This window comes from Vulpes lagopus, chromosome 2 (assembly GCF_018345385.1).
Source record: "Vulpes lagopus strain Blue_001 chromosome 2, ASM1834538v1, whole genome shotgun sequence".
Classification (NCBI taxonomy): Eukaryota; Metazoa; Chordata; class Mammalia; order Carnivora; family Canidae; genus Vulpes; species Vulpes lagopus.
Window position 1 is genome coordinate 41,698,614 of NC_054825.1, and position 12,434 is coordinate 41,711,047.

General features: G+C 50.6%; 1 protein-coding gene across 1 annotated transcript in view; it reads left to right on the forward strand.

The window, feature by feature from the left end:
• The window catches only part of TMEM266 (transmembrane protein 266), a 109,741-nt gene that overhangs the window by 53,816 nt on the left and 43,491 nt on the right, over positions 1 to 12,434 (forward strand). The window contains 1 exon segment of the mRNA XM_041742621.1: positions 10,905 to 11,035. Within this exon segment, the coding sequence (XP_041598555.1) occupies positions 10,998 to 11,035 (38 nt within the window). The 5' untranslated portion in view covers positions 10,905 to 10,997.

A 12,434-nucleotide genomic window follows, 5' to 3' on the forward strand; every position in this document is an offset into this window, starting at 1 on the left:
CGTCCTTCCTTCCTTCCGTCCTTCCGTCCTTCCTTCCTTCCGTCCTTCCTTCCTTCCTTCCGTCCTTCCTTCCTTCCGTCCTTCCTTCCTTCCTTCCGTCCTTCCTTCCGTCCTTCCTTCCTTCCTTCCTTCCTTCCTTCCTTCCTTCCTTCCGTTGATGGCGCTTACACACCGGCGTGTGGAGGACACGGCAAACACTCCTCGCGGGCTGTACTGCTTGGTCACGTACCAGGGCCAAGTGACACCCCGTGACAGCGCCTGAGCTGGGCCAGCCGCGTCCTCCCCAGGGGCGACACTGGGCTCTCAGCTCCGACTAAGGGAATTTCCAGGTTCCCTGTCCCTGTCCCTGCAGCCTGCTCGGAGCCTCTGGAGGTGACGGAGGATTTTCCGAGCGCAGACAAGCTGGGGTGGCGGTCGGTGCACAGAGAACCGGCGGGAGAGAAGGGACTGGAACGGCCGGAGGCCTAGGGGTGCTTGTAATTAGGGAGACCCCGACTGTGGTTCTTGAAGGAGGGACGTAAAAGTAAAGCCAAGAGGGGCTGGGAAAGCTGCTTAGGCCGGGCTTTCGCAGGTGGACTGTCACCCGGACGGCAGCGCCACTCCAGGTCCTGGCTTCCCCGCTCGGGATCGCCTGAGTGGCCCAGGAATCAGCCTTTCAGACAAGCTCTTCGGGTGGTTCTCCGGCCCGAGGCAGCCACGGCCCCCAGTGGACACCACTGGCCTCGGCCGGAGGCTGCCGCTCTCTCCGGACTCCCGCCACGGGCGAGGTCGGCGTCCGGCAGGGCAGGCCGCAGCTTCCACGTGGAGAACCGCCGCCCCTTCAGTGTGCAGCCCACGCCACCTTCCCCCTGCCCTACTCTGGCCACACCTTCGCTCAATGCCGCCCGGCACCTGTCGCCTCCAGTCGTCATCCATGTGCTGCTGCCCTGGAACCTGTGATCCGGTAAGATTGGACACTGAGAGCGTGGACGGCCGAGACCGTGCCGCATCCCAGCACCGGGTACCAAGCTTCAGACTCTCGGGATCTCCACAGATGCCTGTTATCTGACTATGTAAAGGCATGGAGTCGCCTTGCCTAAAAGTCTCTACCCTTTTAAAATAACAGTGTTGGGCAGCCCCTGTGGCTCAGCGGGTTAGCGCCGCCTTGGGCCCGGGGCGTGATCCTGGGGACCCGGGATCAAGTCCTGCGTCGGGCTCCCTGCATGGGGCCTGCTTCTCCCTCTGCCTGTGTCTCTGCCTCCCTCTCTGTGGGTCTCTCATGAATAAATAAATAAAATTTGTTTTTTAATATAAAATAAAATAAAATAAAATAAAATAGTGTTGTTTAGAGGGAAGTGAGATCTTCCCAGCATCCCAGGAGATGTACGTGGAGCACCTCTGCAGAGCGGCGTCATACGGAGCGATAGCTGGAAGTTGGGAGGCTTCCAGAAAGACCTCCAAAGTGAGCTATCACTTCCCGCCGAGTCCTGACCTAAACCAGAGCCCCGGCTTAGTGCTAGTGAGCACCGTGCCACGGGGGTGGTGTTCGAATGGGACACCGGCCCACATTTTAACCACCGTCATTATGCAAAGAACTGTGATTTGTGAAAGGAGACCTGACCTCCCTAGGAGTGAGGACAGGAGGGCACAGACTGCAGAGGGGACAACTTGAGGAGGTTCCGGTGCCACCTTCTGACAGTCTCTGGTAATACTTTGGGCCGTATCGTCTTTTTTTTTTTTAATAATAAATTTATTTTTTATTGGAATTCAATTTGCCAACATACAGAATAACACCCAGTGCTCATCCCGTCAAGTGCCCCCCTCAGGGCCCGCCACCCAGTCACCCCCACCCCCCGCCCTCCTCCCCTTCCACCACCCCTAGTTTGTTTCCCAGAGTTAGGAGTCTTCCATGTTCTGTCTCCCTTTCTGATATTTCCCACTCATTTTTTTTAAGGGAATAAAGGGGAAAGGAGAAAAAAGTGGGCCATATCCTCTATACTGATACACTTAAGTTGTGAAAAAGAGAGTGGTTCTTCCTTAAATTTTTCTCCTTTGATAATGCACTTAGTTGGTCTCCTGTATCTACCTTAAGCTTGCCATGTTTTAACCCATCCTCGGCCAGCTTGTAAGCAGAAGCAGGGGGTGGGCCCCCGAGGGAACCGAGAACCAGTCATTTGATTGGCTTGCTTCGGATGGTTAGGGTTTATGGCACAAAGAGGAAAGTGGGGTTCTCGGGGGATTGACCGTTACTAAAATGACACGTAGGAACGCTGTCACAGGATGGTCCCTAAGTCAACTATGTTGGGGCATAAAGATACGTATTAGTAGGTTTGCTCTCACCCTTGTCTCCTGTTCTCACTCCAATGCTCCTTGGGGAAGACGGTTTAATTAAGCAAGTTTTTGGACTTACCTGGTTCACCGCCGCCCTCGACAGCTCGTGAATGATTAAGACCCTTCCCTCAAAGAGTTGTGGTGGAGTGTGAATTATGATGTCCTTGGGAAAGCAATCTCGTTCTAACTATTGAAATTTTTGAAGATACACTCTTCAGCCCACTAATGTCACTACTGAGAATCCGTCCCATGCGATTGAAAATAAATACAAATTGAAATGCATGAGAGGATATTTACTGTAGCATTTTTTGCAGTGGCCTAAAAAAAAAAAAATCAGAAACTGCCCATCAGTGAGCAAATTGTTAACTAAATTATGGCACATCTACACCATGCAATATTGTGCAGCCGTTAATTTTTTTTTTTTGTGCAGCCATTAATTAAGGAATGAATTTGAGTTTTCTGGTTGACTTGGGAGAAGGGGTTTCTCTACCAGGTATTGAGTGGGAAAAGCAAAAAGTAGGTAAGTATGAATGGTATATAGTTTTATTTTTTGATGATATAGTTTTAAATAAAACAACTATTTGTATAATTATATAAACACAAAGAACAGTAAGGAAAGATACATAGGGGTTTAATGGGTTGTGTATGTGCACAAGCATCTGTTGGGGGAGGACAGCAGTAAGGCAGGGAATGAGGGGGAACAGGCACCACTAAAAACTTGGATTTCATGACAAGCAATTTATGCAAAGTCATACAGGTGCATGCGTGTAAATATACAAATTAAGAAATCAGAAAAACGTATAAATCGTTATCTCTTTATCTACTGACCAGAAAAGATGCCCATCGTATATTGATAAGCAATACAAGCAAATTGCAGAGTTGGTTTTACTTTGCTAAACACAAACCCTCAAAAATTAGCCTATAGATGTGAGTACATGCTTGCAGGATCCTGAGCAAGAATTTCTACAGCAAGGTGTTAACATAGGGACCTCAGCTGAGAAGTGAAAGCTTAAGAGGGAGGATGGAGGGAAATTTCGTGCTTTAAAAACATACATTTTGCATTTTTACTTGTTGCAGTGGACATTTGTCTCTATTGGTGATCTGTTGCCACATAGTATCACAGAATAAACTACCCTGAAAACTCGGTGGGCTGAAAAAAAACTAAACCTTTCATGGCTGAAGGAAGAGGGGATGGTGCCTGCCAGTGCGAAGAATCATTAGTAATATTTATAAAGAGGTTTACAGCTCTCAAAACACTCTTGTAATGTTTCATTATTCTCACCTTATTTTTTAAAGATATTTATTTATTTATTTATTTATTTATTTATTTATTTATTTATTCATAGAGACAGAGAGAGACAGACAGACAGACAGGCAGAGGGAGAAGCAGGCTCCATGCAGGGAGCCCGTTGCGGGACTCCATCCCGGGACTCCAGGATCACACCCCAGGCTGCAGGCGGCGCTAAACCGCTGCACCACCGGGGCTGCCCTATTCTCACCTTTTTGAATTTTAATTTCGGCCTCTGCATCTGTCCTATCAGTAGCCCCCAAATGTCTTGAGTGCTATGACTGCGTCTCATTTATTCATCATGATAATGTCAATGCTTAATATTGTTCTTGGAACTTGGAAGATGTTATTAGAGAACTGAATAATGATTTTTTTTTTTAATTTAGCTCATGACTCTGGGTTGGTGCTTTAGGCTAGATACCGCTGGGTGGTTCTTCTGGTCTTGACGGAGCTCACTCACAGACTGGGGGGCGGCTGGCTGTTGACTGGCCCCGACTGGGGCGACTGGGCACCCGGCGGCGGGCCAGCCCGGGTGTCTGTCGTCATAGTGATGTGCGAGAAAGGGGGCCATGAGCTGCTGCTCCCCGTGAGCACACCTCATGCTTGCTGATATATTAGGGTACAGCAGAGAAACAGAACCAATAGGATATATATATATATATATATGAAGCTCAATATGGGATGCCTGGGTGGCTCGACAGGTTGAGCGCCTGCCTTTTGGCTCATGGCATGATCCTGGGGTCTCAGCATCGGGTCCCACGTTGGGCTCCCTGCGTGGAGCCTGCTTCTCCCTCTGCCTGTGTCTCTGCCTCTCTCTCTGTGTCTCTCATGAATAAATAAATAAAATCTTTAAAAAAAAAAAAAGCTCAATAAAGTGATTTCTCTTAAGGAATTGACTCGTGATTACGGAAGCTGCAAAGTCTAGCCGGAGAGCCGGTGGTGTAGGGCTGAGTCTAACCCTGAGGGCTGCAGACTGATGTCCCAGCTCAAAGACAGCGAGGCAGAGAGAAAGAATCCTTTCTTACTCAACCTTGTATTTTATTCAGGCCTTCGAATCATCAACGGATTGGACGCGGCCCACCCACATCGGGAGGGCTACCTACTTTACAAATGTTAATCTCATCCAAAAACCCCTTCACAGGGGCACCTGGGGACCTTGGTTTCCGCTCAGGTAGTGGTCTTGGGGTCATAGGACTGAGCCCTGTGTTGGGCTCCCTGCTGGGCACAGGTTCTTTTCCTCTCCCTCTGCCCCTTCCCCCCACTCTCTCTCTCTAAAATAAATAAAATCTTTAAAAAACAAAACACCTTCAGAGACATACCCAGAAACAGGGACTCTTGAGGTGGAACAAGAACATTCAGCCTGTAACAGAGGGGGCACTGGCATGGGGAGGGTAAGGAATGGGGGGTCACTTCTACGTCACACCATTTATGGTATAAATAAAAGTATTGAAGAGAGGGGACTTCTCCTCTCCATTTACCTAAGAAGGGTCACTGGCCTGGTGTCCTGTTGAGTTCGGCGGCAAAATTAATTTACATCTGAGTTCTTAACATATTTTAGTCAACATCACATAAATCAAAATATCGTTTTGGAGATGTGCAAAGCGTGGTGCGTGTGCTTAAGATTAGCTCGATCCCGGCGCCTGCCTGCAGCCCAGGGCATGATCCTGGAGATGGGACTCCCGGGATGGAGTCCCACGTCAGGCTCCCTGCGTGGAGCCTGCTTCTCCGTCTGCCTGTGTCTCTGCCTCTCTCTCATGAATAAATAAATAAAATCTTTTAAAAAAAAATTAGCTGGATCCCAGAGGCAGGGAAGGTAGGGGGTGAGGGGACAGGCATTACAGCCCCAGCTCTGTCGGCACCTCCCAAAATCTTAGATAATAGAGTTTCCCAGAAGCTCTGCAGAATTCCAGGGGGAAACGGCATCATGCCGGGGTGCGGAGTGCCTGCTAGGTATTCCGCTTCCCATCCAGGCCAGCCAGGAGTGAGGAGGCCGTGGGTGGATCCTTTGTCCCAGCAGCGACATGGCTCGTTCAATTCAAAGGAAAGCTTGTTCAAAAAAAAAAAAAAATACTGAGGGTGAATGATAAGACTGTGATGATGGTCCTCTTGATTCCCCTCTCGGACTACCCAAGTGATTTGGGATGATTAGGTCTAGTTTTGTGTCATCTTACTTGCCGTTCTCCATTCTCGAGGGCACTGATGGTAATTGCTGGGCTGCGTGACTCAGCGGAGAGGAGCAAACAGTAGACCGTCAGAGGCTCAGAGGCATCCAGAGGACGCCGTGGACACCGAGAGGGAGAGCCGGGGCCCTGCCCGTCATTTTGTAGCTTAGAATTTAGTCGTAGGCCAGAGGTTGGAGCGGGAGAAGGCCTGGGTATGTGACTGATTGTCTGCATTTTAGTTGCTCGTTAGGGGAGCAGGGCGTTAGCAGGTCAAGGCAACAAGGATGATCCTGGGTTGCTCCCCAGAACCTTGCTCCTGCAGCACAAGGACCGACCTTCTTGTGCTGCGGGCGTGGAGTACCATGTCCACAGGGAGGCCGGTGTCAGTGGCTCCTCGCCAGCAACAGGCCCTACAGCGAGCTTGATGACGTCAAGACGGAACCTCCCGCATGCAGTGCTTTCTAAGTAAAGGAGCCCTGGAGATCCAGGGAACATAGTGAGCCGAGCCTCAGAACCCCTTAGAGGCGCCCGAGCCGGGCTCGGCGTACAGCTGGTCACACCTGCAGCAGCTCCTTCCCGCTTCTTACTTGCCGAGAGCACGGAGACTTGCTTCTGGAAACAATATGCGCAGCCCCGAGGGACGAGTCATGACGGACGAGGCTCTCACATCCCTCCTTACTCTTTGGGCCTGGTGCCCACCGTCCCAGGCTTCTCTGCCACCACGTGCCCACGGGAACAGCTCCGCCCAAGGAGAGGTTGGCTAGAGGACTTGGAAAGAAAAGATAATTCCTGCAGAATCAAAGATCAGAGCGTTGTGAGGAGAAGGACGTTGGTTCTTTCTTCTTGTTTGGGAGCTGGTGTGCAAGCCGGGGCTGCAGCAGCCATTCTGCAACCAGAGCAGTGAGTGTGAGTGCATCACGTGGACGACTGGGAAAGTATGAAACCAGCTGGAGTCCTTGGTAATATCCTAGAGCCCCTGCCCCCAGGCTTCTTGCTGCAGAAGATTTTTTTTTTTAAGATTTTATTTATTTATTCATGAGAGATACAGAGACACAGGCAGAGGGAGGAGCAGGCTCCAAGCAGGGAGCCCAACGTGGGCCTCAATCCTGGGTCTCCAGGATCATGCCCCGGGCTAAAGGCGGCACTAAACTGCTGAGCCACCGGGCTGCCCCTGCAGAAGACAGTTAATAAAAGTCTTCACTGCCCAAGTCGCTGCTAGTCAGATATTCTGTTACGTGCAAAGGAAAGTATTCCCAACGGATATGCCGACTCCTCCAGCCTGGCTGGGGTGCATTTGGCTGACAGCCCCACCACAGCAGCTTTGCAGCCAGTCCGCCTCGAAATAGGGATAAAATGCCGTCTTTACCTCAAGTAGGTTCTGGCTCAGAAGATCAGAATGTGGTTTGAGGATCAGCAAACCAGTATCCCCGGGGAATTTGTTCAAACTATGGATTCTCAGGCTCCCACCTCAGACACACTGAGTTGCACAGGTTGCGGAGGGAGCCGCGTAGTTTTCCAGGTGATTCTGGTGCGATGGAAAGTTTGAGGACCGTTGGTATAATAGAGTCAAAAGGAGTGGTTGCAGGTCAGAAAAAAAAAATACTTGGGGAATTTAAAAAAGGATTCTCAGGGACCCCTGGGTGGCTCAGCGGTTTGGCGCCTGCCTTCGGCCCAGGGCGTGACCCCGGGGTCCTGGGATCGAGTCCTGCGTCGGGGTCCCTGCATGGAGCCTGCTTCTCCCTCTGCCTGTGTCTCTGCCTCTCTCTCTCTGTGTGTCTATCATAAATAAATAAATCTTTTAAAAAATTAAGAATAAAAATAAAAAAAAATAAGAAAAGATTATCAAGCTCCCCGTGTGGAGATCTGATTTAGCAGTCCTGCAGTATAGCCTACGAATGTGTACGTCCCGAAAGGTCCAGGTGATTCTGAGCAGGCCAGGCTTGAAGCCGGGGGATGCGTGTGAAAGCGGGTCGCCGTGCAAAGGGGCCGTCATGCAAGTAAGAGGTGAGGAGTTGCTGTGGGCACCTCTGGGCCCAGGGGAACCGCATTAGGGATGTTTTCACCTGGCGAGTGATTGATCTTAAAAGCCTTTTTCAGACTTAAAATTCCTAGGATACCAGCCTGAATTCTGATGCGGCTGGAGCAACTGAAATTGGTGATTACAAAGACTAATGAGCAACAAGTAGAAGAACCTGGAATTTTACTAACGTCAAAAAAGTTGCCTCTACCCCCCACAGCCAGTCCCCATAAATGCAAAACAGGTTTTCTCTTCTGCTGTTACCAGGTTTTTGAGACATCAGGTTTGCACGTCAAATGTTCATTTATAGAGTGCTAGACTACACCTGCTTTGTGCCAGGCTTGTGCTTTGGGGGTTATTTTACTTGGAGAATATTATTTTTAAATAACATCTTCAGAGAGCTTGCTTGTTAGGGATCAAAACTACTGACGGAAGCAGCTTCTCACGGTCCGTTCTCGGCCGATTTACCCTCTCTCCTGCCTCGTCTCTGCCTTGTCCTGGAGGTGGCAATCACTTCCGCTCCGTTGCTCAGCTCTCTCTGAGTGAATTAAAACCTATGATGCTGTGGAAAATACCCCATTGATCGAGTTTAGAAGATAACAGGATCCCGATTAATTAAATTTTGAAAATCAGTGAATAAAAGGAAGGGGTAAGCACTTATCCTCCCTTTCCTATGCGAACTGTACCTTGGGGTAATCAAATAGTTGAGGAAGAGGAGTGTGTCTTCATAGAAGCTGATAAATGGAGAAAGAATGATAAAATCGTATGCCCCTGTTGTAAATTCTAATGGATTTATGGGTCCAGGAAGTGGTTGTCAATGGCTGTTAATGCTACAAAAAGAATAAGACGTTATGTATCTCCTGATGAAAGTCACAACATTGCCTGTATAGTCTTGAAAAAAAAAAGAAAACATGGGACATCTGGGTGGCTCAGCGGTTGAGTGTCTGCCTTCAACTCAGGGCATGACCCCGGGGTCCTGGGATCGAGTCCCATGTCGGGCTCCCTGCATAGAGCCTGCTTCTCCCTCTGCCTGTGTCTCTGCCTCTCTCTGTGTGTCTCTCATAAATTAAATAAATAAATAAACAAACAAACTAAATAAATAAATAAATAAAATCTTTAAAAAAAACGAATCTGATTAAAGTCTATAGATAACTAAAAATTGCAGGAAAGGTAGAGAACAGGAACTGGGCAGGCATGAAAGGGACACAGTTACCATAATCCAGGCTGGGAAACTTTCTGGGACCACTGACCCAGGTTTTCCAATAAATTGCTTGGGGAAAATAAGATAGAGGGGGAAACCTATAGATTCATTGAGACCTAAGAATCATAATAGCTAATCATAACATGTCGTCCTCACTTGGTGCCTGATTCAACAAACCTTAAAAAAAAATTACAGGATAATTGGGAAAATTTGAACAATGCCTGGGTATTTAATGATGTTAAAATACTGTGGTTAGATCTCTTAAAGGGTATCCTTATCCTTTCAGGTACATATTGGAACCTTTGCAGATGAATGACATCATCATGAGGGGTGAGGGGTGGGCAGGGACATAGAGAAAACAAGACCATCCGTGAGTTGGCAACTGTTCCAGTTGGGAGATGGATAACTAGAAATTCATTTTATGATTCTCTGTAATTCTATATATTTGAAATTTCCCTTCCCAAAAAGTCAAAGAATTTTTAAAAAATAATTTTCGTTTCTGTTTTTGTTTTATATTGGCGATCCTATATTATTAGTGCAATGGTTCGTGTTTATTACTTACACACTGACCAGTTTTTTGTTTTGTTTTGTTTTTTTAAAGATTTTATTTATTTATTCATGAGAGACACAGAGAGAGAGGCAGAGACACAGGCGGAGGGCAAAGCAGGCTCCACGCAGGGAGCCCGATGCAGGACTAGATTCTGGGACCCGGGGTCACGCCCTGGGCCGGAGGCAGACGCTCCACCGACCTCTGAGCCGCCCCCCCCACCCCCACCCCGGGCGTCCCGAGCCCTTCTAATTTTACAAAGTCCTCCATCTCTCTTCCAGTTGCTCTAAGACTTTTCCAAGATTTCCTCAAGGACCTTTAGCTTCAGCTGTCGCTTCTTAATTGCACAGACCTTTAAGGAGCTTCCCCGGTTTGCAGGGCCGCCATCCATCAGACACCTCTTGCCCTGGGAGTGCTTTGCTCCTTTCACGTGACGTGCCAACGCCCTTGTCTCTGCATTTCAAGTGCTTCTGCTTGCCGAGCTTGGGATTGAGGTTTCCCAGGAAAGGCAGTTTGCAGCAGAACAACGCAGCCTCTGCAGGGACCACCCCTCGGGGGAACCTCCCACGGAACTTGTAGGAAATCTCGGAACCCAGCTCCGCGTCTGTGTCCTTTCTGCCAGCTTGTTTCTGCGTCTTAGGAGACCTCCAGGTGGTGCCATAGCCCTGGTTCATGGAAAAGGATGCTCCGTTTACCTAATCCAGATTTTTTTTTTTTTTTTTTTTTTTTACCTAGTCCAGATTTTAAGAGGAAATCTTGCAAAGCCACATCCAAATGCCTTGGAACGTGCTCAGGTGCCACGGACAGTGCGATTTAAATCCATAAAATACTCGTGATACTAAAAGTTGATACCACGTGACAGGCACTATCCTAAGTGTCTCCCGTGCATCAACGTTGAGTCCCATCTTCTCTCGCAGGTGGAGAAACCGGGGACAAAGGAGCGAAGTAACGAGCCCGGGGTGGCAAGGCTGACGGGGAGCCGGGCTGCGGGGGCCCCCACGGTTCCTGGGATGCAGGCGCCGGGGCAGGAAATCGCTGGGCTCGCTGCCGCGTGGCCCTTTAGTAAAACGGTTGTAGACGAACAGTCCGAAAGCCCGCAGCCGGTCTGGCTCTCCTGTTATTTCGTGTGACCAGCGAAGTTGTCTCGTCACCCTGGGCCGATTTACTCATCCCTGAAAAGCAGAGAAGTCCCGCCTCTTACCCACAGCGGGTGGTTGTAGGCATCTGTTCAACACTGTCTTTGTTCAGACCTAACTTGGAAGGCAAAGCGCTGTACCGAAGAACATTCTAAGGACTTGGGTCCTCAGATGAGTTTGGGAGGACTTTGGCTTGACATCCGAGGGTAATAAATCGCTTCCATGCAATTATTTGTTTTCAAGGTACCATGTCGTGCATGTTGTTAAGAACTCGCGCTTAGAAATGCCAACAGCGGGCCCCAAGACCGCTGCGCCCCAGTAGATGCCCAAGGACCCATGGCTCTGGCTGCGCCTCCCACCATGACCGGGCCGCAGTGAGTATCACCGGGGCTCCTCTCGGCCCCTCCGAGTCTCGGGTGCGACCAGCGGCCCCCGCCCGGCCCCGTGGGGCTCCAGGCCACTTTGTCCCTGGGCCTGTCGCACCTGCCCTCTCTCCGACTTGACCACTGGGCTCATCTCATGTTTCGGTTCATGACAGCGCGGGAGCTCTCCGGCCCAGAACCGTTGCTGTGACTCCTCCCCAAGACGAGGGTCTTCCCACTCGGGCAGCCACGCCACCCTCCTCCTTCAGCGAGGGGCCGCGGGAGGCCAGGAAACTTCCAGAGCAAATGTCTAGTCGCGGCTAGGATGCGCTCCGGTGATTCCACAAAGTGGGAATCGCAAGGAGATTTAGGAATCACGGGAGGGTTTCTGAGAGCAGGGACGGGGGTCTCAAGGGAGGAGCCCTGTGGGTGCCCAAACCCACAGTCCTGTGGACGGCTTCCTCCCGCCGCACATGCCAGGCCACGTCCCGCTGCTGCCCTCCGGCCCGACCCACTCCCCCTGCCCCCAGCGGCTGCCCTCGAGGCACCTGCCCTCTGCCCCGCACCCTCGCCCTGCCCCAGGTGAGGCCCGCGGACCTACAGAAGGAACTGATCCCCTTGATCCCAACAAACCCCAGAACTGAACCCAGAAGCGAGGCTGGAGGGTCCTACTCTCCCCTCTGACAGAAGGAGCTCTGCAGGGTCACGGGGCAGAGGGGGGCGGAGAACGGGGCCTCCATGCCCCCGGAGGGGGCCCTCGTGTCCTCCTGCCAAGATGACCACACAACCGGAGGTGGTGCTGGGCTGCTGTGACCTTGGGGGGGAAACAGCACGGAAGGCAGGAAGGCAGAAGGACGTGTCCCCGCGCCCAGAGCCGCATCCTCTTAGTCTCAGAAACTCCGCCCGGCCCCGTGAAACCACCTTCTTCTCAGGCCGAGCTCCTCCAGCACCGTGTCTCCCACCCATATCAGATGATAGGGTGACAATGGGTGGCCCCGACGGAGCCTCGTTTCACCTCCTCATGTTTCAACTGGAGAAACTGAGGCTTCTCTGTGTCCCTGTGCCCCAGTGACAAAGGAGGAGACCGAAAACTGCAGAAGTTTCACCAAGTGCCCCCATCCCCTACTGGCAGCCCTTAAAGGCGGGGAGATGTAGTAGGACCAGCTCACGTAGGAAGCAAGTAGCACCCGGCTCGGTCAGTTAAGCGTCTGACTCTTGGGGCTCAGCTCAGGTCATGGTGTCAGGGTCCTGGAGTCGAGCCCTGCTTGGAGCTCCTGCTCAGCGGCAGTTGGCTTCCCCTCCCCTCTGCCCTCTCCCATGCTCACTTGCTCTAAAATAAATAAGCCAATCCTTAAAAAAAAAAAAAAAAAAAGAATATATTACTCCAATATAAAGTCTAGGGGCCCCAATC